Source organism: Molossus molossus, unplaced genomic scaffold (assembly GCF_014108415.1).
Source record: "Molossus molossus isolate mMolMol1 unplaced genomic scaffold, mMolMol1.p scaffold_m16_p_3, whole genome shotgun sequence".
NCBI lineage: Eukaryota > Metazoa > Chordata > Mammalia > Chiroptera > Molossidae > Molossus > Molossus molossus.
In genome coordinates this window covers 7416463-7440242 of record NW_023425366.1, presented here as the reverse complement: position 1 = coordinate 7440242, position 23780 = coordinate 7416463, and the positions used below count along the sequence as shown (strand labels likewise).

Below are 23780 nucleotides of genomic sequence, written 5' to 3'. Positions count from 1 at the left end.
GCTCAGGTTTCCCTGGGTTTACAGAGTGCTTTCCCTGAGGTTTATGAAGTCTGTGTTTGCAAATTGTACGGCTTGGCATCGGGGGCTGTGGTTGTGGTCACTTGGGCTCCCACAGTGTACGAGGCCGGGCTGGGCTGCTTCCATTGCGAACCGCTGCTACCCAGTGAGGCGTTCCTTTTTGTTTTTTGTTTTTTTTGTTTTTAATCCTCACCCGAGGATATTTTTCCATTTTTTGTACAGATAGAATGAGAGGGAGAGAGAGGAAGGGAGAGAGAGTGAGAAACATCGATGTGAAAGGGACACATTGAGTGGCTGCCACCCACATGACCAACCAGGGCCGGGGACAAACTGCAACCGAAGTACATGCCCTTAGCGGGAACCGAACCCGGGTCTCTCTGGACCGCAGGCCGACGCTCTAACCGCTGAGCCAAACTGGCCAGGGCCAGTGAGGCGTTCCTTAAAGAAAGCGTTCCCCTGGAAACGTTCGGGAACCAGCGTTCATAGAGCCACGGCGGCAGGGTCCTCTGGGCTCTGCTTAGGTTCCGCTCAGCATTCAGCCCCGCAGGTCTGCAGCAGGCCGCCCCTGGCGTCAGCTCACCTGAAGCTAAGGGACAGGAAACACGCTGGCCAGCAGGCAGCATCTGGCGTCTCTCTTGCTGTGAGTTTTTACAGAGGTCCACGCCGCAGCCCACGCCGCAGCCCAGGACCTGCTCTTTGACCCCCAGTGAGGTCTCAGATTTGAGGAATGAGACCCCCGTTGGACAGATGTCCTGCTTGGAAGCCTCCTGACCCCTGTGGGCATCTCCTGCAACACTACCATAGTCATAGCTTTCAGGGTCTCCCCGGGGATTATGTCCAATTCCGAGAAGTACTGTCCTCAAACTGCAGCTTCACCATCATGTATCCTAGCCCAGGGACAGACAGTTCCTTCCCGTCCAGATGACATTTATCCAGCAGTGTGTTCTAATGACCTTATGGATTCATAGCTGTAGGAGGGGACCAGAGAAAGATAAAGGAAGGTCAGACTCTCAAGGAAAAGGTGAAGGAGTTTTGTTCACTCTTTTACCCAAATGGTATTTCAGTGGGGACGGTGCGTGAGAACTTCCTCCTTTATGAGTCTGTGCGCTTGACGTCCTTCCGCTGTGACCTGTGACTGGCCGTGTCCCTAACTTCACCATATCGATGCTTTCTCCGCAGGGCTGACTGCAGTCGGTGGGCTGGCACTGATGGGGGGAAATTTGTACCCTTCCACCACCTCTCAGGGCCTGGCCGCCCTTGCCACCTTCATCTCCTCCGTCAACATCGCAGGTACGACGGCGCAGGGAGCCCCAGGGCTGTTCTGAAGAGGCAGGAGAGGCAGATACAAATGAATATAAGCTAGACATTCGCTTTTTAAGAATTTGTGCCTTGGAAAAATGTTTCACTCATAAATGCTCTCTATGAAGGGAAATTAGTTATTTTGCCCATCTGCAACTTTTAGAAACTCTTGATAAAAATCCCCAGGGCCCCCAAACAAATAGAATGATATTTTGCTACACCTTAGCTAGAAAGTTATTAAATACCTGGTTGGGCATGAAGCTGATGAAGCGCTATCACCATAACATCTCTGAATGAGTCTAACTTGAGATGACATTTTAGCCTTTTGCCTTGCCTGTTTATTTCTAAAAACTGAAAGCCTAGCACATAATCTGTGCACGAAACTCATGTGTTGTTATTTTGTAGTAAAAATTCTTTAACGGGTCCAAGAAATCTGGTGCCTGTTGACGTGGTATTTTTTTCTTCTATCATTCATGATAGGCTTTAATGAACAGGACAACCTATGAGAAAATAAATCCTGGCCTTTGATGATTTGCATTCCCGAGCAGTTTGAATGGCTGTTTACTTGTAGCCACGTGGAAATAGTTGTTCTGCACTGATAGCAAATTTAGGTTATTTTTTTTTCTCCTTTAATGGAACCGGCTTACATAATAAAATAACTTCCAATTTTGACTGTCTAAAATGTTACTTAAAATTATATTTTTCCAAAGATGATTAGCGTGTGCTTAAAATATAGAAACATGGTAGCTCTTGAAATAATCACATTGCTCAATGAGATAACCTTTCTGTTTTATATTTTCTCTGATAAGGTGGCTTTCTGGTGACTCAGAGAATGCTGGACATGTTTAAGCGTCCCACTGACCCCCCAGAGTACAATTATCTGTATTTGCTCCCTGCTGGTACCTTTGTCGGAGGATATTTAGCTGCTCTCTCCAGTGGCTATAACATTGAACAAGTAAGAAGCTCTTTGGAAAGTTTTTATTTTTGCCACTGTTTTTTCCCCAGTTGGATTTAACACGAGCATTTCCAATATTCAAACTCTGTCATGCAGATAGGAGAGTAACTCTAGAAACATCCTGGTCAGATAAAGCATGCCATCCCCTAAGAATCAGGACGCTGGGCGCTGAAGCCAGGTTGACCTGCTAGATGAATGTGCAAATGGGGGTTTGCCTGTTTGTCCCCGAGTGTTTCCACACGTGAAAAGAGTCAAGAAGGTTATTAGAATCCTCTTTATACACCTGACTGGATTGTTGTAGGGGTACAATGAAATAATCAGTAATAAATTTGAAAACTGTCTGTTATTAAAAACTATTAGTCCTTGCTTTTACTTTTTCCCCTACTAATCTAGTCCATCATCTCTCGTTATCAGGAGATGTTATGCCAATGAATTTTAAAAAGACAGTTTAAAAACGAATGCTCTACAGAAAAACAAATAATCAAGTTGAAATTGGAAAGATCTAAATATAATACTCAACTTGGAACTTGGTTTTTCCATTTTTTCACAATGACTTGCTAGATTGCAACCGCCCCGACAGCAGAAGTCATGTCTCTTGTGGTTTCTCCCATTTACAACATTTAGCATTCGTTGAATGAACAACATCTTTTTTGAGAGGAGTTGGGTGGTGAGTCAGAAAGTCCCATATCTGACCCAGATTTGCTGGGTACTGACCATCTGACCTTGGAAAAATCATGTAACCTGTTTAAGTTTTGGTTTTCCCTTCTGTGTGAAATGAGGCTGATGATTCTCTCCTCCTGAGGATCTCCTGGGACTGAGTCACGACACTTGTGAAGCGTGTGGCCTGCTCCCCAGGCACAGACAGCGTCCGTCGGTGGTTGCCTCCTTTATAGCATTTGGTTAGATCCCATAATGACGTAATTTACACGTAGGTACTTTTTTTTTTTTATCCTCACCCGAGGACATTTTTCGATTTTTTGTTCAGATAGAGTGAGAGGGAGAGAGAGGAAGAGAGAGAGAGAGAGAAACATCGATGTGAAAGGGACACATCGAATGGCTGCCACCCGCACGACCAACCAGGGCCGAGGACAAACTGCAACCGAGGCATGTGCCCTTAGTGGGAACCAAACCCGGGTCTCTCTGGACCACAAGCCAATGCTCTAACCACTGAGCCAAACCAGCCAGGGCAGATGTAGGTACTTTTATATGCATCGGTGCATGCAATCAAATCCCGAAGAAACTAATGTACATAAATGATACAAGTGCAAGTACAGTGGAAAGTATTTAGTAGCCCTAATGGATAGGGGAAATATATTGAAATATTAAGAGAAGAGCTCATATTGGTCTCTCCATTATCTGAATTTAAAATTGTCTTTAGAGAATCACGTTTTCTCAAGAGAGGTCCTCCCTACATTAACAGATGGAAAGTTTTGATTGCGTCTCTTTCTTTCTTTTCCTTTGAAAAGATCATGTACCTGGGCTCAGGTCTGTGCTGTGTCGGTGCCCTGGCTGGTCTTTCCACCCAGGGAACAGCTCGCCTTGGCAATGCACTGGGTATGGTCGGTGTGTCCGGAGGCCTAGCAGCCACCCTTGGAGGCCTGAGCCCGACGCCAGAATTGTTGGCTCAGATGTCTGGAGCAATGGCTTTGGGTGGCACCATTGGTAAGCACTTGGGGGTTTCTTAGCCCACGTTGGACTCAGTTGATGTACTTACTCAGCTAAATGTTCTACAGTGTTTGTATTGGAGTAAGAATTATACCGATTATGGTGACTTGTCACTAAAACAAAATAGATAAGTTATATTATAAATGAAGGTAATAATGCTATCCATCATTTTCTGATGACTAGATTTTGTTATCTCAGCTCTTGAGGTTCTCTGTGCTTGTGTCTGCGTGGTCGGTATACCGAGTGATGATGGGCTCATCTCCTCCCAACTCCGTGGTCAACGAGCACATTGGCGGCTTGAAGTCGGCCATGATTTCATTTATTGTTTTGTTGATTGTCCGGGCCTAAGGAAGTGGTGGAGAAAATGTGGATAATGCAGCTTACACTGAACAGTATTTTGTGTCTGTAGCCATTACCTTGTGACTCGTGCAAACATTAGGCCAATGTGATCCCAGCGTTTGAAAACCACTACCAGGTTCAGTGAAGTCATCACTCACACGGTTGACAATGAGGGAAGGTCTCACACACATCTTGTTTCAGTTTCGTCTTACTTGTTACTGTTAACTAAATTGTTAACCAACATGTACGTGGGACCTACGCTCATTCATCAGCAAATGCTAGGTTGGCAGCAGGTACCAGAGCTGGGCAGAAGTCAACAAAAAGCAAAATCAGTTGGCCACGTGGAATTTACAGGAAAGAGTATTGAATACTTCATCATTATTTGAAAACTGCTACGTACCTTTGATATCACTAAGAAAGTTGCGTATGTATTTTTACACGCAAATGTTTTTAATCCCAAGGAACTGGTGGTTAAATATTTATCAGCCCATTAGCTTTTGGCCCCCTTTTGTGTTCACCGTCTGAGAAAGACCCCTGAGGGAAGGTGCCTGTGCTGTGGGCTCAGGCAGGGAACCTTTGGACATGAACTTAGCACCTCTATATCACCTAGCTGGGCCGCGCAACTCCTTCAGAATCTCCCGATTTGGACATTTATTTTGCAGATATTTGCATTTCATTACCTTTGGGCATGGCTCCCATTCACCCACCTGAAAACCTAGGCCCTCTTCATGTCCAGCCAGTTCCTGTGTGCTGGCCTGGGCGGTTCATGCTCAGGGGAGAGTTTAAGGGGATCGAACTGGACCTTTAAGGAATCGGAAGATGTGCTCGGCCGTAGTACGGTCTTCGTTGCGGTGCCTTCTCAAGGGTCTGCCCGGCTTTAATTTCTCTCTGACCCGCGTTTCCCGACAGGATTGACGATTGCCAAACGCATCCAGATTTCGGACCTACCGCAGTTAGTTGCTGCTTTCCACAGTCTGGTGGGCTTGGCGGCCGTGCTGACTTGCATCGCCGAGTACATTGTGGAGTACCCACATTTCGCCACGGACGCGGCAGCAAACCTCACCAAGATCGTGGCCTACCTGGGCACTTACATCGGCGGGGTCACCTTCAGTGGGTCTCTGATCGCCTACGGGAAGCTGCAGGGTAAGTGAGTCAGCACGGTGGGGAGGTAAATACGACTGTTTACGGGGGATACGGGTCCCTTTCCATCTCAGAAAGTAGCTTAACCGCAGAAGCTGTTAGGTGGAGAGTTTGTGTAGCACTCAGAATGTATGAACGACTTTCTCTCTCCATAAAGGTGGCTTTCCTTCATCGACCCTCACAGGTCTTAGAGGGCTTGGAAGCTGTTTCTCCTGCGTACAGCTAGTGAAGGAAGCTGTGGCACAGACATTGGTGCACAGGGGCTGGCTGAGATTTGATAGCACATACGAACAAAATGACATCGTCCTAGTCCCTGGTTTCCAGAATAGACGGAATCTTATTGAACACATCTGTGTGATTAGTATACGGTACTTATTTTGAAAACAAATACACATGTGAGGGCTCATGTGTGGAAACTTTTGGTACTGCTAAAACCAAGCATGAAAACAGAAATAAAGAGAAAAAAAACCCCCACCTAGGCTGCTTTCGGCGTTTTCATGAAAAAAAGTGAGTCTCTAGAGAAACTAGTTTGTGACTCAAAACTCTGGTCTTGCCTCTCAGTAATCAACTCATTAAAATTAAGCGGGGAACTTGCATGCAACGTGAACATCACAAAAGGAACTTGAAGCCTACGACACTCTGTCTTACGCTTCGTCTTCAGCAAACCAGCCTCGTCTCACCGGGGCTCCGCTGACAGAATCAGAGTGCGAAGGTGCTAGGACTTTGCTTTGACGTTTGACATAAATAAGACATTTAACTTCTGGGTTGGTCCTGGGGGAAAAGTGACTTCAAGATGCTGTGACCAGAGGAAAGGGATGGTTGGTGAGCTCGTGGAGCACAGTGGAGCACCCTCCTCCCTCTTCACTGGTCGTTACGTGCAAGAAGTCGCATCTGCACTGCTGTTGCGGTTTTGGGAGATAGAAAGTGAGGTTTCGAAGGCCATGTTTAATCCAGGGAGACCTTCTGGCAGTTAAGGATGAAGCGACTGAGCTGCATGGGGGCCCGGGTGCTGACTGCCGTGTGCTTGGCTCTAGGTCTCCTGAATTCCGCCCCCCTCCTGCTCCCGGGAAGGCACCTGCTCAACGCCGGCCTGCTGGCGGCCAGTGCGGGGGGCATCGTCCCGTTCATGGTGGACCCCAGCTTCGCCACCGGCATCCTCTGCCTGGGCTCCGTGTCGGCGCTCTCGGCTGTCATGGTGAGACGGACAGAAAGCACGTGGTTTGCAGAACTGATTGTTTGATGAGATTAGAGTCCAGTCACATTTCTCTCTTCAAGACCCCGGACAGAATAAATATGTTTTCAAACACTTCTAAGTGTTTGTCTTTTTAGAATCTGGATAATATAGAAAAGTGTAAGAAGAAAATCACTTTTTTTCTCTACTTAATTATTCCTTTTTTTAAAATCATTACCCAAGGATATTTTCCCATTTATCTTCAGGTAGAGTGGGGGCAGGGGGAAGAGAGAAACATCGATGTGAGACAGACACATCGATTGGTTGCTTCCTGCTCAACCCCGACCAAGGCCGGGAACAAACCGCAACAGACCAGAATCGAACCCGAGACTCTGGTCCGAGGGCCAATGCTCTAACCGCTGAGCCAAACTGGCCAGGGCCTTAATTATTCCTTTCAAAGTTCTCACATGTGACATCTTTATTGCCCTGGGGTCTTTTCACAGGACCGATGTGTTGGTGGATAGGAATTTTAAAAAAACAGCATTGAGATTCCATCCGTTACATGCCTGCCGTGTGTCGAGGCTACGAAATAGTGCTCTGGGGTCCATGTCACAGGGCAGGACAGTCCCTGTCCGCTAGCTGCCCTCAGTCATTGGAAGCTATGACACCGAGCCAAATACTTACATAAAACTTAATGCAGTTGACCAACTGTTCAGTGACGGAGTGCAGGGAAGCTTTTCATGATAGGTTGGCTCTCCTCTTCCTCTCTGATTTTCCCGTTTAGGATATGGATGCATGGAGTATTCTTTGTTGTCTGTATATTACAGTTTAGCATTTTGTCAGTGTGTGATGCTGAGCACACAGCTCTAGGTTATTCACTAATCCTTTTGTGTGTATTTAGTAGTCCAGGATGTCCTTTGCAGAGAAGGTTTACGTTTTAAGTTTTTAAGATAATTTAACGTGTTACAGACATAGAACGGTGGTTTATCAAACACCAGCTGCTTGGTTCAAAAACACAAATTCTTATATCAAAATGAGACGAATTTTTATGTAATCCTAAGAGTTTTGTTATGATTTCAACACAGAACCTTTAGAACACTGAAAAGTAACTTAAAATTCCATCTCTATATGACTGACCACTGATGATCTAGTTTTATTCTGACTTATATCGCACTGATTTTTGTTTTATTTTAAACAAAAGAAAAATAGTTTTGATATTTTTTTTTATCTAATAGGGCAGAAGAGGTAAAGTTTCAAAAATCAAACTGGTAGCATTGAAATGTAAAACTTCAAGAATTGTTACTTCTGAGGAGAGGTGAATTTTGTATTTAAAAGGTAGTTAATGACTCTATGAGAATGAGTAAGAAAATATTTCATGAACTAATATAATTGGTTTTGATGTAATTTAGAAATACATGAATACATTCACATTGTAACAAACTCAGAATATATAGGAGTTTGTGGAATAAAAAGCAAAACTCTCTCTGCAATCCCTTTCCCTTTCTGGTTCAGTGATTTTGGGTTGTATCATGGACCTCATGAATGATAGAGACTTTGCTTCTGTTCTATTTCTCCAGAGAGTATTGATTATTGTTATTTCTTTATTAGTTTTTGTAGGCAGCTCATCAAGCTGGATCCAGATTTCAAATTCTGGCTTCCCTGGGGGAGGGGGCAGCTGCAATCTTTAAAAATATTTTTCAACCAAAGTTTACATTCACTGTAATTTTGTATTAGTGTCTAGTGTACAGTCTAGTGGTTAGATAATCATATACTTTAGAAAGTCTTCCCCTTCGTATTTCCAGTCCCCACCCGGCACCGCTCACAGTTATTACAATATTACTGACTGTATTTCCTGTGCTGTAGTTTGCATCCCAACAGTCTGCTGTTACTTTATCTTTAACGGGATTGCTTGGAGTCTGCCCACATGTGCCTAGTTCAGGAGGCAGCCAGAGATTTGGGCAGAGTGCAGACAGAACGGGGGGCTTTCTCTCTCTAGCCTACTCCTTTGCAGAATTTACCCTCTCACTTCCCAGCTGCCTTAGTCACCCTAAACCCTGTCCTCGGATCTTCAAACTAGTCAGACTGTGGGCTTATATTTTGTTTTAGCTGTTTCACTTGGCACCAGCAGGGGCCTGCCCTCAGGCTAAAGCCATAAAAACTGGGAAGTGCTCTCAGTCCCGCCACTTGCTTCCAAGTGTAGACTCCTCTCCAGTTTCTGCCTGCTTTTCATCACTGCCTTGTAGGGACGTAGGGCCTTTGTGGGGAGGTGGTTCACTGTTTACATCTGTTACATCTGTGGGAGAGCTGGTCAGATAGGCACCGGGTCATCCTAGCAGTGCAGAGTGTGTGTAAATGCAGTCATCGGAACACGGGAATGGTTGAGAACCGAAATGTTCATCATCGGCGGCTTTATTTTTATTTTGTTAACTTTGAGCTGCACTTTGCTTTTTGTCCTAGGGTGTGACTTTGACGGCTGCGATCGGGGGTGCTGACATGCCCGTTGTCATCACTGTGCTGAACAGCTACTCAGGCTGGGCCCTGTGCGCCGAGGGCTTCCTGCTCAACAACAACCTGCTGACCATCGTGGGCGCGCTCATCGGCTCCTCCGGGGCCATCCTGTCCTACATCATGTGTGTGGTAAGAAGCACATGCCTGACAGGCAAGGACAGGCTGTTCTGCAAAGAAGGGCGTATCTCATTTGTTTGTATCTGCAGTAAAATGACGACCTCAGTTTTTATTCTCTTCAGCACAAATACCAGAGGTAGCATTCGAACACATTGGCAAGGCTGCTTGTAAATACTCGGCGTAGAAAATTAGGAAAATTAAATATAGAAATAAAATCTTCTGATTCCCTCCTTCTGAGATAAACACTTCAGCTTTTGGGTTGTTTCCTTCTATTCTTTTTCTTTGTGTATTAGATATCTGTGTATTTACTTGTCTGATCATAAGGTATACTTTTACATTTAATTTTTTTTTATCTTACAAACTATATTCTTGTCATTTTCTTATTAAAAATGCATTTTAAATATTATTTTAAGGGACTTTATACTAATCCATCACATAGAGATACAGAAATATATTTAATTTGTCCCTAAAGCCATACCTGTTAGGTTGTTTGATTTTTATCTCTCTGTACATCAGTGCATCTTTGGCACTTCTGATGTTTGTCTTAGGATCGATTCTTAGAAGGGAAAGGGTGTGCTCATTTTTATGGGCTCTTTCTGCTTATTCTCGTGTTGTTTCCGGAAAGCTTGCTGCAATTTACACACCCACTGGTCATCTTCGAGAGTGTCCATCCTGAAGTTTGTGGTCAGCATGGTATTTTTTTTAAAGAAAAGAGAAAATTAACAAGACAAATACTCCCTCGCTTCCTTTGTGTTTTTAATTTTCTTCTTGATGGCAAGAAGATATCTGTAAATAATGAAATGTTTGACTGGAAACCTTTTTCTAATTATAGGTACTATTCTCTAAATAATAGTTCTGAATGATTATGAAGGGACAAGCATGAAACTAAGTGAAATCAGCATGTGAACTTTACACTGATTAATAATTCAGAAGAATACTTAGCTCATTGCCATTCTTTGACTACATTATTTTAAAACCCTTATTTTACAATTGAAAATTTATTTTATATTTTAATTGAAGAACTCTTTGTTAATTGAATGCTGGAGTTATCTTATTTTATAAAACAAAGGATTTGATAGCCCAATTTCAAATCAAGTTAAGAGGTTTTAGACCCTGGCCAGGTAGCTTAGTTGGTTAGAGCATCTTCCCAATGTGGCAAGGGTGCAGGTTCGATCACTGGTTAGGGCCCGTACAAGAGTCAACCACTGAATGCATAAATAAGTGGAACAACAAATCAGTCTCTCTCTCTCTCTCTCTCTCTCTCTCAAAATCAATTAAAAAAACAAAACAAAGTTAAGAGGTTTTAAAATTAAATCCCCAAATCGTTTAGGGAATTTTAGAAAGGTGGAGGTTTTGTGTCTCCTATTTGAAAAGTGTCAGGCTTTGGAGTTTTATTTAAAAAACAAATGTTTATGAAGAAGACAACATTTATTCAGTTGTATTAGAAATAGTTTTCTCTAAAAGTAAACCTTGAACCCTTCCTTTGACTTTGCTTCATTTGGTGAATTTGAATGACCAGCAGGGGGCAGCAGATTTTCATTAATACTTGTGGTTGGGCAAAACATGTATTTTAAAATTAAATGAGAGGATTTGAATGTTAACAGCGCTAGTGGCATCTGGTATGGGGAGCGGAGAGGCGGGCTGGTACCTAGATCTTGGAGTGTCTTCATGAGTACCTTCTTGCCTTTCTCCTTTTTCTCTTAAATGGTTTTCTTTAGGTTCTTAAATTTATCCACACTACTTCCCAAATTTCTGTCTGCCTGCACTTCTTTGATTTCTTTTTCATTTCCTTTTTCTTCTTCATTTAGTTTCTTGTTTTTGGTTATTGTGACTACAGTAATGGTAGCCGCTCTGTCGCTGGAATGAGGTAGGAAGAAGCTGGAGCTGAAAGCCCTCTTTTCAACATGTACATATGCATTTGTATCATTTTTCTCTTCACTTTTTCTGTTTCCTGGTTTTTGACCTGCTTTCTCTACTTACGCTCGCGCTCTCTCTCTCTCTCTCTCTCTCTCTCTCTTTCTTTCTTTCGACTTCTTCAGACCCAGGCATGCCATTTATTGCCAGTGTCCTGTGGATACTGTTTCTTCCTATCCTGTGTAGAAGGATGACAAGGTTTCTTTTTTTTTTTTAATCCTCACCTGAGGACTTTTTTTTTGCATTTATCTTCAGATGGAGCAGGAGGGAGAGAGGGAGGAAGAGAGAGAGAAACATCTAAGTGAGAGAAACACATCAAGTGGTTGCTACCCACACGACCCCAACCAGGGCCGGGGACAAACTGCAACCGAGGTATGTGCCCTTAGCGGGAACTGAACCCGGGTCTCTCCAGGCCAGGGCTGACAAGGTTTCTTACAGCTGTCTGACCATATGTATTTCCCTGGGTCACACTGATGCTCTGTAGCAGCAAATTGTATTACTTTCGGTTCAAGGACAGCTGAAGCTTTAACTTTTAAAAATTATTCAATTATGAAAGTAAAAGATTTAATGTGGGACATTTGGAAGAAACTAGAAAAGGATGAATAAGAAAATGAAACTATATATAATCCAGTTACCACTTACCTGTTAATCTTGAATATTCTAATTATAGTTTTTGCACATATATATGTTTTTAAATACGTTCTATGTTGGTTAATTTTCTAAGAGTTTCCTAACCCTTTCTGGTGTGTCCTATGATGGTATTCTATCACATCGATACGCCATTATTTATTCACCCGAGTCCATATTCTTAGTTGTTTTTACTCTTTTTCCCTGCAGTACATTCTCCCTGTGCATCTTCGGTTATTTCCTTAGGTGAAATTCTCATACGTACAATCACTGGGTCAAAGGGAGTGAGGTCTTCTGTTGGCTGTGGATATTGGTACATTGATCTCCACCAAGGAAGGGTTCGCTGGAAGTTCTCCCCAGTAGTGATGGGTGGGGTGCGTCCCCTACCGAACACTCTGCTCCTCGTCTTATTGGAAAACAAACAATAACAAACAAACAAACAAGGCAGTAGAAACCAGCCTGGCTCTTCAGGTTTGAAGACACATTTTCCGGTTTCTGCCTTTTCACATTCCTCTTCACTGATCCTCAGCCTGTGCTTGTTTGTGATAAGAAATGCTTTCTTCATGGCTGGTGTCGAGTAGCGGCTCAGGGTGGGTCTAATAAAAAGTGATGCTAATAAAAAGGAAGTCGCTGCTGGTCGTTGGGGTTAGAGCAGCAGTGCTGGCATGATGCTGGGCACTGTTCAAAACGAGCTCGCTTGGCCCCGCACGAGCTCTGGAGGTAGGACACCCTCCTCATTTCACAAGGAGGGTGTGTTAAGATGTCATTTATTACTCGCTTTTGTGTTTATGGAGCAAAACAGAGCCCCTGGCACAGTCAAATGAATATAATAATTGTTAAATAACTATTAGATGATTATTTTATTCGTTAGCTCATTTAGTATTTTGGGATCCTCTCTGGATAGGTTATGGTAGCAAGATGTACGCTCCCATATCAAGATTTATTACTGTTACCGGTGTGTTTACCTTCACTGTTTTATTATTTATCGGCAGAGACGTGCGAGTCCAAACCAGAACAGCATGGTTTTGTTATGCGAGAGGGTTTGGAATGCACCCAAAGTGGCGAATTAGCAAACCCCTAAAATTGAATCTTGTTCTGACAAAGAATTCTTTGGGTGTCTCTGTGCCTGATGTCGAGGTTACACAACAACCAAAAACACCGACAGCGTCCAAAGAGCCAGCTCAAACGAACGATTCGCTTTATACCCAGATGTCATTTGACATTAACCTCTTTGTGATTTTATAGTCCTTTTACTTGGAAAATGGAACCGTATTTTCAGACCAAATTTTTTGATTTTTGCACTGTGTTTTCAAATGAAAATAGAACAGAATGAATTGCATCAAAGCCAAACCCCAATTTTTTTTTTTTTTTTTTGCTTTGCAACCGATTAATTAGCACCTACAGAGCATTGAAATGAGATGGTTATGTATATTATTATTGCTTTGGTTTTGTCTGTTTTATGACCTTTTCTTTGTTTTCAGAGTTTGTTTTCGTACATTTTGCTTAGAATTATGTGAATTAAGGATCTCTTTAATGTTGCATACAATTTTCATTATAGGGTTTAATAACTTAAAAGGAGCAGTCTTGGACAGTGTTTCTAATGCTTTGTCTTAGAAGCTGGGAACTTTTCAATCTGGGATCAGTGGTCATAGGACAGTCTCATTAATCACTTGAGCCATCCAAAAAGAGAAAAAAGAAACAAAACAAGCCCCAAACCCTAAACATTTGTTGAAAATATGATGTTGCAATGGTGAATCCAGAGATGAAAAATAATTTAGTTTTTGAGAGACCGCATGGAATTAGCTTAATGGTGGTATAATTGTCGATACGTGTTTAACAAGTGGCCTTTGATTGTTAAACTACTGTGTGGTTCTCTGTTTTCCTTCCCTAAGATGCCATCAGAAGGGGGTACACATTAATTAAACATCCTCGGAAATTCTTTCCTTCCCCTCCACTGGGTTTTATAGGAACTGAAGACGGGTTCTTTTTAAGTCCAGTAAGACTAAAGGGTTGTATCGTCCACATCTGCCTCTGTTCTGGGCCCCTCTGCCTTCTTTGCCTCCACAGGACTGTGTGATGCAGGTGATGAAGTCTTTTTGTAGGTCTGACTTTTTTTTCTTAAAGTTATCTATGACAGAAATATCTCAACATCTGAAATAGTTGTTTGAATCCGTTTTTAAGGGCAAAAATTTGGTGGAACCTGTTTTTGGTCATTTATTTTCAGAATCCTGTAATTCAAAATGAGATAGAATTGTTCAAAATCAATAAATGTTGAATGTTTGGGAAGTCTCAGGTAGAACTTGGTAGATTTTCACTCAACCTTGGATTTATGGAGAGGAGTTGGTGTTCAGAACGTAAAACTTCCTGTCAGATTGGGACTATGAGCTTAAAAGCATTACTTTAATATTCGTCTGTCCCTCTTATCTGTTAAAAATGTTCGCAAAAATATTGAGGGCTTTATTTTAGATGTTATAATCTTAGACAAGTTGACTTTGGGCTCTGTAAAATGTGGATGTTGTAGCTCATCAATGAGCTGAGGTCAAAAGAACAATATGAAAAATTTTTGAGCCATCATCTTTGCAACTGAGGTTGTTGGCCTGCTGCCCTTCCGTCAGGCGTGGCTTGTCTCCCTGCTCCTGTTCTGTCTCCTCAGCAGTGCATCTGCCTGTCTCCCAAGGTGGTGGCCAGGGGGCTGTCTTTGGAGGGGTGTCATGTGTTTCTCTCTGATGTGTTACTCGTCACTGCAAATCTCCAGGTGCTTTTTGATAATGAACTGTCTTTTAAAAAAAAGTCATAGATTGATACGTACGTAGCTTATAAGTGGTATAAACAGTGGATCAGTGATATGTTTATTACAGCCCTCAAAATGGGGTTTAATAATTTTTTGGACAATTCTTTGAAGTGATAAATCCTGTCGTGATTATGTGGAATGGCTGCTTTGATCATGAACAGGGATTTGAATTCTAAAAGTGCATTTGACTACTCAAAACATCCATCTTCCTGCCTTTTCATTGACCACCTCACCTCGAGCAGTCTACAAATGAACTTCTTTCAAAGCCTCATTAGCTGTGGTCACATTTCAGTTTGGGTGTTTGTGTGGGACACTGTTGGGTGGTTGTAAACGAGCAACAAGAAGTGCCTACCTATTGTGTGTGTGTTTTTTTTTTTTCCAAGATAATTTTTCAAGTTCATGGGTGGGTGTATATTTTAATGAAACAGTGATTAAACTTACTTATTGATCTTTTGGGGATGAAATATTTTAGGAGTCTAACAATGAATCCAGTCACTTCTATGATAGCTTCGTGGAGCTGATTTGGAAAACAAGACCGTGTCAATTTCCACGTTTATTTTTCTTGCCGGCAGAGGGCAGCAGAGCTCCAAATGAAATGAATCCCTGTCCCTTTTGCTCCTGGTTCTCCTCCTGGGTACTGTGGACAGCTTGCCGCTGGCAGCAGAACTCACTTGAGAGCTCTCTAGGGTCCCCTTGTAAAAGTTCGTATTCCCGTGATTTTCTTTTGCTCCTGTGAAACGCACATGAATGTGGAGGTACAACCCACTGCATCAGTATGCAGATGACAGTAACCAGGTCTGAGTTTTCCACTAGTTTCTTAACTTTCCATGAAACGCCTTAAAAAGTTTCATTCTCTCACTGTAAATATATTTGTGTGTACTTGATTTTAGTAGAGAAAAGCATGTGGTTTCCCAGATGTCTTCTTTTCATTTGAATGTTGGAAATTCTTTGCAGAAGCTAGATCAAATTATGCGGTTAAAATGTCTCAGATGAGCAAATACGCCTCTTTATTAAATGATTCTGAGTGTCGTACACACAGATCGTTTTCTGAAAGTTATGTGGCTTCCTCTATCACAGCTGATGGTTTTGCTCTCCAGGCAATGAACCGCTCCCTGGCTAATGTGATTCTTGGAGGCTATGGCACCAGCTCGACAGCTGGCGGGAAACCCATGGAGATTTCTGGCACGCACACGGAAATCAACCTGGACAACGCGATTGACATGATTCGAGAAGCAAGCAGCATTATTATTACTCCGGGTAAAAAAAAAAGCAAAAAAAGAAAAAGCAAACAAACAACCTGTAATAGCTGTTGTGATGGATCCTATCGAAATGATGTCTTATAAGGCTAAGATAGGAATAAACATGAGCGTAATTGGGTGTTCAGGTGACAGGGCCATTGCTGCCACCTCTGGGTGGGAGCAGAGCATTACAGACGCTGCCATACCTGGGACATTCCGGCAGAAAACTGCCCTGCCACAGTGGCCCTGGCGTCACCTGCTGAGACGGTGCTGGAGTCCACAGGTGGGAAGATGCAAAGGACCTTCTTTTCCCTAGAGGCATTGTCCACCTGGTGAAGAGGTCGGGTCCATAATGCAGGTGGTTAGGGTGAGGCCTAACTGAACTGTGTGCACGATTTTTCCATCACGGGGACCTAAGAAAGATTGTCGGGAGGTGAGGATGGTGTTGGGGAGGGGGGAAGGCAGAGGGCACAGCTTGAGAAGAGACTGGGTATTTGGAAAAATGAGGGTACAAAAGTGGGGACAGATATGCGAATTTGTAGTGCAGGGACAGAATATGGGGGTTAAAGGAAAAGGACCGAGGCTTTTGGTCATCCTGTACTAACATCAGAAATATGGAGGTTTCATTTTTTTTTTTTAAATATTTTTTCTGTATTGACTTTAGAAAGAGAGGAAGGGAGAGGGAGAGAAAGATAGAGACGTCGATGAGAGAGAACATCGATTGGCCGCCTCTGCATGCCCCGCACTGGGGATCGGGCCCGCAACTTGGGCATGTGCCCTGACCGGGACTCGACCTCTTGGTGCCTGGGTCGATGCTCAACCACTGAGCCACATCGGCCGGGCTGGAAGGCTTTTTTTTCCTTTTGATGGAGGAGAGGATTTTTAAGTTCCCCTTTGAGGACATTAAGTTTGAGGTGGAGATGGGACAGTGGACATGCTGTACTGGAGCTTGAAGGACAGGCTGAGTCATCAGATGGTGTTGAAGCCATGGGCCGGGCTGAGATTCTCCAGGGAGAGTGTGAGGGCAGAGTTCAAGCTTGGGAGCTTCCTGGGTTTGGGGGAGAACAGAAGCTGGTGCAAGGAAACGGGAAGAATGGGAAGGAAGGGAGGAGGGCAGCCAGGGACTGCAGTGTTAGCAAAGCCAAGCGTGAAGACAGTCTGAGATCATTTACGTGAGAGACAGAGAGACAGACACAGAGAGACAGAGAGGCAGAGAGAGAGAGACAGATTGAGAGACAGAAAGACAGACAAAGAGAGAGACATAGAGACCGACATACAGAGATTCAATCAGAGGCAGAGATAGAGAGATTGAGAGACAGACACAAAACGAGAGAGAGAGACGACAGAGAGACAGAGCTGACAGAGAGACAGACAGAAAGGGGGGACACAGGCGTGCAGGTGGGGTCGGCGGGGAGGCTTCCGGGCACCACTGGACCTGCACAAGATCGAGGAGGGACCATGGGATGTTGGCGTTGACATTTAGGCCAGTATTTTAAAACGTCTCTATGATAAGTTTGCTTTCATTTGCAGTCCTATTATGGATAGCTCTTTTTTGGTATAAAAAAGTTTCGATCAAGAGAGAAATTTCAAAATTAACCCTGCATTCTTCCATGTTCTTAATGCTCCCCGTAGGCTACGGCCTCTGCGCAGCCAAGGCCCAGTACCCCATCGCCGACCTGGTGAAGATGCTCACGGAGCAGGGCAAAAAAGTCAGGTATGTGGGGCAAAAAGTCAGGAACGGGGGGCAAAAAGGTCAGGAACGCGGGGCAAAAAAGTCTGGCACGGGGGGCAAAAGGTCAGGTGCGCGCTGGCGCTGGGTCGCTCCGTGGGGTGTGAGAGAGAAAGGAAAACAGATAACGTTTTTGTAAGTTGACTTTTTTTTTTGTCATCCTAAATGCATTTTTTACTAATTAAGAAAGGGATATTGTGCTTATTGGATCAAACCTGGAAAACACTGACTTGGGAGAGAAAACAGTAGTCATAGCCCCTCTGCCGCGGGCACGCCCTCAGCTGCCGCCGATTCTGCCGCCGCAGCGCGTGTGGTAGGCGGTGGGGACGCTTGGTTCAGAGCTGTGACTCGAACAGCCACCCCTTAGTCACAGCTACAGAAATGACCCCTGAGAGGACCCTGGTTTTGAACGTGGGAGCAAATATCAGTTCAGAAGAGGACACTGGACTTGAGGCCGGGGTGGAGCGGGCAGGGCGAGACCGAGTGCCCAGGAGGACTTTCCGGGGAAGGACTGTCGTCTGTCCTTGTCCACTACGGGCCGCTTATCGGGCCTGGACAAGAAACGGACCTAAAACATTGTTTTTTCAGTTACAGTTGACATCCAGTCTTTTATTAGTTTCGGGTGTAGAGCCTAGTGGTTAAATATTTATGACTACTTCTCAAAGCGAAGTTCTGCATGTGTAATCTCAGGTGAATAAACTAAGTTGCAAAAACCCCTGTTCCAGCCTCAGCTTTACTACCGAGTTTGCGCTGTTTCTGTCGGATAGCATCGAACCTACATAAAGGCTCAATACAAAGGGAACTGTCACTAGACGAAATCCCAGGATATTTATTAACGGGGGAAAAACAGAAGTCACGTTTCTCTGTGGTTTGATTTGGGGAAGGAGGTCAAGCGAAGCCTTTGAACCACGCCAGGAGGCGACCTTGTGGTTTCTGTTGTTGACACTGAAGAAAAACATCTCAGCGAGACGTGTTCGAGGAGGGAGACCCAGTGGGACCCTGAGGGCTGGGTGGCGGTTGCCTCCTGCAGCTCACTCTGGGTGGGAAAGACTGGTGGGACTTCTCTTGTCATAAAACCGCCCTCTTTCTGAAATGTGAATTAGAGCGACAACTGTTGCAGCCACTTATTTGGGCCAAGGGCTCTGCCGTTGGGGACAGCAAGCAGAACGGCGAAGTTGCGGCCTCTGCGTTTCCAGGTCGTTCCCCACGGCCTCAGGTGGGGGGTTTGAGGGCGGTAGCGGTGGGCTGGTGGGTGAGGACCCTCGCAGTTCCCGGTGTTTGTCCTGCTCACCTGTGGCTCTCTGTCCTGGAACTCACCTGTTAGGAGACAGTGCAGGGACCTTCTGGACTTCTCCTGAGAGGAAGGGAAATTGCTGTGTGTTCTGGGGAGGTTGGCTCACTAGCTGTTTCATTGACTTGAGAGACAAGATAACTCTATGATTAAGTAAAGCGAGTTTGTTCACCGGGATGTTAATGTCTGTTAATAAAACCATGAATGTCTGTTAATAAAAATTCCTTGTAGACATTAATCTGATACTATTTGTCTGGGGGCCGATGGTAGAAAAATAAGCCAAAGAGTGTGCCTAGAGCTGGTCAGGCTATAATGCCAGCAGCAGAATCCTGGTTTTCAGCTTGAATGTCACAATTTTTTTTATTAATTTTTTTTTTAGAGAGAGATAAAGGGAGAGGGAGAGAGAGATAGAAACATCGACGGGAGAGAACATCGATTGGCTGCCTCCCGCACGCCGCCTAGGGGGAATCGAGCATCCCTGACATGTGTCCTAGCCGGGAATCAAACCAGTGACCTTTTGGTGCACAGGTTGACGCTCAACCACTGAGCCACACCAGCCTGGCTGTCACAGCCGTTAATAGTGAAAGACTCAGGTGATTAAACCAGAGCGTCATCTAAAATGTTTGAACTTGGCTGCGTTTTCTCTCTCTCTTTCCCCCCCCCCCCTTCTCTCAACCCTTCCCCAATTTCTACCTTCCTGCGACCTAAAGTCTGTGCTTGTTAAATACAAGCAGTTAAAATACTGTTTTGTGGTAGGACCAGCATTCCTGGGGTGTACAGGGTTCAACACATTTAGCATAATCTTAGGTGAATTGAAGATGGAAGATGAGCAACGTCACTGACATTGTTTCTTGTCACACAAGAGGTCTCGTTGCAGTAATTCATTCTCGTGCCCGTGCAGGGTCTGACACTTTGCTTCCCTTACCGTCCCCGTCGCCACGTAACAGCTTTTGTAGACCTACAGGTGGAAAGGGTGTGTTAAACAATCTCTAGTCGTTTTCCTAAAAAGAAATGGTTTTTCTCTATTCGATCCACATGTGAAAAGTGGCGTGTATTAGTACTGCCTCTCTCACCACATACATGGCCAGGAGATGAGTGGCCCACATAGCGACCCAGAAAGACGGCTTTCAGGCCTGTCACCCTGAGGACGGCAGTGATTCACTGGATGTTGTTCTCCGATCACCCGCGGATCAGCCTGCGCTCACCAGACGTCTTGGGAAATCAGGCCAGTGTTAGAGAGGGAGATGCAGACTTGGGGAGCGTCCGACGGTCGGGCAGCTTGGCAGAAGGCAGGACGTGGAAGGGAAGGAATGAGGACGGAAAAAATGATCTGAAAAGAAAAGGGAGAAGACAAATGAAATTTCAGTTTCTGACCTCATTACAATTTGCATTTTGTCCACGGCATAATATAAACTGCTCTTTTAGGATGACATCTGTCACATGGCATGGGAAAAGTAATTAGTTGACTTAAGATTTATGGGAGATATAGAATTGTATATTAGTGTATTACAGTTTTTTTTTTTTTTTTTTTTACTAGAGGATGTTGAATTTTCAACATGGGCTTTATAACAAGTTACGTAAATTTCACATTTGATTTCAAGGGAAGAGAACTATTCTTGCTAACCCGATGACGTGGATTATCATATCTTTCTTGCTTCTGTGTGAAGATTTTTTTTTTTTGAATTTAAAGGGAATCATAGGAACTTGATTGATTTTTGCTTCGAGAGTCGTCATTGTTTCCTAGGAGAAAGGCGCATTTTCTTGACAGGGTTAGGGACCCGTGCTTCCGTAGAGGCTGGTGTGGTCTTCGAGCGGTGTCTGCTGGCACGGGAGGTGGCTGGGCGGTTACCTTCCGCCGTAATGAAAGAAATCTGTATTCACAGTCCGCGGTGTTTCAGCCCTTTCTTCACTCGGGGCTCCCACCGTGCCCCTGGGCCCAGCTGCAGGGCCGCTGGCTTTAGGAGCTCTTCGAGCCTCAGGACGCCGGCTTGCCCAGCATCCAGATGTGGCGACATGTGGCAGTGGGCCAGTGTGGACACACGACTGTCATCAGTGAGTTATGCCCAAGCGGTGCCAAGAGAAACTGCATCTGTCGTACTGCCCGTCTGACTTCATGGTCCGTGAACTCGGTATAGACACTGCTCTTTTCCTGTCCTTGGACCGTAGTCATAACACGCTCACAGGAGCTGAGGTGTGGGCTGAAGCACGTGGCATTTCAGGACAAGGGCTCGTTTCGGAACCTCACGAAAGTTCACCGACTCCAGCTTCCTCTTCTTCCTGCCTGCCCGGGCGTCTCTGTGGCTCACTGACTGCGGCTCGATTTCTGCACGCATTTTAATGCACGTATCTTACAAGAGCACAGGCGTGTTCTCTATTTCCCAGTCTCTGCACGGATATGAGAGGCGTGTCATGATAAAGCCAAGACAGTGTTCCCAATGGATAATTCTTAGGAAGAGGTGTGCTTTTTTTTTTAATCCTCATCCGAGGACATTTTTCCATTTTTTGTTCAGGTAGAGTGGGAGAGAGAAAGAGGAAGAGAGAGAGAGAAACATCAACGTGAAAGGGACACATCGAGTGGCTGCCACCCGCATGACCAGCCAGGGCCAGGGACAAACTGCAACTGAGGTAGGTGCCCTTAGCGGGAACCGAACCCGGGTCTCTCGGGACCACAGGCTGATGCTCTAACTGCTGAGCCAAACCGGCCAGGGCTTCTTTTTTTACAATTAATCTCAGCTTGATTTTCTGTGTGTAAAGCATTATTGCTTGGATCCCCACAGAAGTCTTTTGATTTTAGGAAACTGCTTTTCAACTTCTTTTATTGACCAACAAATGTTCTATATTGCTTTCAGATCAACGTCCAACTATATCTTTCTGTTAATAGTTTATCGATAGAAGTTTAGTACGGAGCACGGAGAAGACAGGAATGCGTCAGCCCAGTTCTGACTCTCAAAGTTTATAGTTATAAAGAAAACCAATCTGTGATCAAATGAATCAATGAATGAATTCCGTTTAACGTAACAGTTTGCTAAGACAGGTGGGTGGAAATGGGGAAGGAATTCAAGGGAGAGGAGCAGTCAGCTGGCTAGGGGACGTTTCAAACTGCTGACACTACTCATGAACTTTCTTGCAGGCGTGACAAATATTACTTTTTTTCATCCTCTGTCTAAATTCATCTAGCTGCCCATGGCACTTACAGGTTAATAGTATATTGCAGTCTTCTGTGACGCGGCTGTAGGTTTAAATGCATGCTATTTTTGCTAAGAGATTCATTCTTTGAACATACTGGAAGGTTTTGTTGCTCTAACTGGATTTTCTTGTATTTCGTGGATTCGATGTAATTTGAAGAAACAGAGTTCAGCCTTCTTGGATTTGTTATGTTTTAGGGTGCAGGACATACAAATTTATAAAGCAGTAAAGGTATGTATTTCTGAAGAGAATAGAAATTAGGCCAGGTAAAAGGTCCAGTCTAGTATTGGAGTAAAGAAATACACTTATTGAGCAATTTCATGCCAGTTTCTTAATACTTTCTTTTTAGACGACTATTTATAACCACTAATGACCGTTCTCTGAACAAATAATTGACACGGCCTGTGCCAGGCACTGCTGTAGGTCTTGAGAACACACCAGTGAGTACGTAGAGAACATGCCTGACCCTGCGGGCTTGACATTCACGGTGGGGCGAGTTCACGGTCTTTCCCGCATTCGGAACTGTGGGTCACTTGTAACCCGTCGTGTTTCCGGCTCCGAAGCAAGCTGAAGTGGAGTTATCAGTTCAGAGTCACACCGGGCTCTGGTGATGAGTTAGCCAGTGCGTCTGGTTTGCTGAAAGGACTTCGCCTTCCTGAAAAACGTGGGCAGGAGAGTGATGCGATGGGGGTATCGGCGTGACTGGTGGTCGGGGGCAGCTTTCGGGGGAACAGAGGAAGACCACAGGAAGTCTGTGCCTTCACTCACGTCGATGTTGAGCCCGTGCGGAGAACTGCCAGGAACTGTCAGGTCGGAGGTGAGTGCGGTGCTCCTAGAAGTGACCCTCTTCTTCGCTGATTCGGGCCGCTGAGCGATCGGTGTGGAGGAAGGAACAGAGGACCGTGCTGACGGCCTGAGGTTTGGGGGTTGTAGAGCCGTGCATCCCACACTCGTCCTTGGAAGCCCTTGTCACCGCTCCTGTGGTCGGAGGGAGAAACTCCCGCAGCCGACGAAACCAGCCAGAGCCTCTGGCCATCGGGGTGGCGTTGGGTTCGCAGTTCTAGTGTCAGTCCTAAGAAACGCTCTGAGCTGGTTTTCCTCAATAAGGCTCAAGTAAACACGGCGGAGTACAAATAAATAAAAGCCCTCTTCTCATTTCACGTCCAGATTCTGCAGCGTCCGGCGCACAGTCTGCGTTGCAGGCGGCTCCCCGGCCATCCCGTTCGGCGGCATCATTCGTCGCTCAGACGGAGAGAGAATGATGTGTCGCTCCTGCGCGATCTCTGCAATGCAGCGTGTAGCGTCCGAGGGCGTGCGTGCAGGCCAGAAGTCTAGCTTTTCTCTGACATCATTCTTCATAGTCGTGTTGGTTATTTCGAAATAAAGCTGCTTCAGCAGCCCTTCTCTTTCTCTTCTGGGTTTGGTGGCTGGATTTGGTTGGGTGATGGAAAAACTCTTTCCGAGCTCAATCCGTAGTCATCTCTTCCAAGTGGACGAGGTAGTGTGACATGCGCAGTGCTTGTGCCACATGGCCCGATGGCACCTCTTTAGATGACTTCTCATCCTTTGGGTGGCCTCCATGTCACAAGGCCACAGCACACATGGGAAATGTGACCACTGCCCTTTGTCAGACATTTCCTCATTCGCCGTCCTGGAACAGGCCCTCTTGTCCTGGACGAGAAGAGTTATGCCCCTGAGACCTTCAGCAAGGTCTGCAACAATCATACTTCTCTTCCCGAAGAGAGACAGGCCGTGCATGAACACCAACCTTCAAATCCGAGTAGCAGTTCAG

General features: G+C 44.9%; 1 protein-coding gene across 4 annotated transcripts in view; it reads left to right on the top strand.

Moving 5' to 3' along the window:
• NNT (nicotinamide nucleotide transhydrogenase) overlaps positions 1–23780 on the top strand; it is a 103391-nt gene that overhangs the window by 56328 nt on the left and 23283 nt on the right. For all 4 annotated transcript variants that reach the window (XM_036279265.1, XM_036279268.1, XM_036279269.1 and 1 more), the window contains exons 12-19: positions 1198–1308; positions 2127–2272; positions 3739–3934; positions 5186–5419; positions 6451–6611; positions 9045–9224; positions 15642–15801; positions 17415–17496. In XM_036279265.1, the coding sequence (XP_036135158.1) occupies positions 1198–1308; positions 2127–2272; positions 3739–3934; positions 5186–5419; positions 6451–6611; positions 9045–9224; positions 15642–15801; positions 17415–17496 (1270 nt within the window). The remainder of the gene's footprint in view (positions 1–1197; positions 1309–2126; positions 2273–3738; positions 3935–5185; positions 5420–6450; positions 6612–9044; positions 9225–15641; positions 15802–17414; positions 17497–23780) is intronic.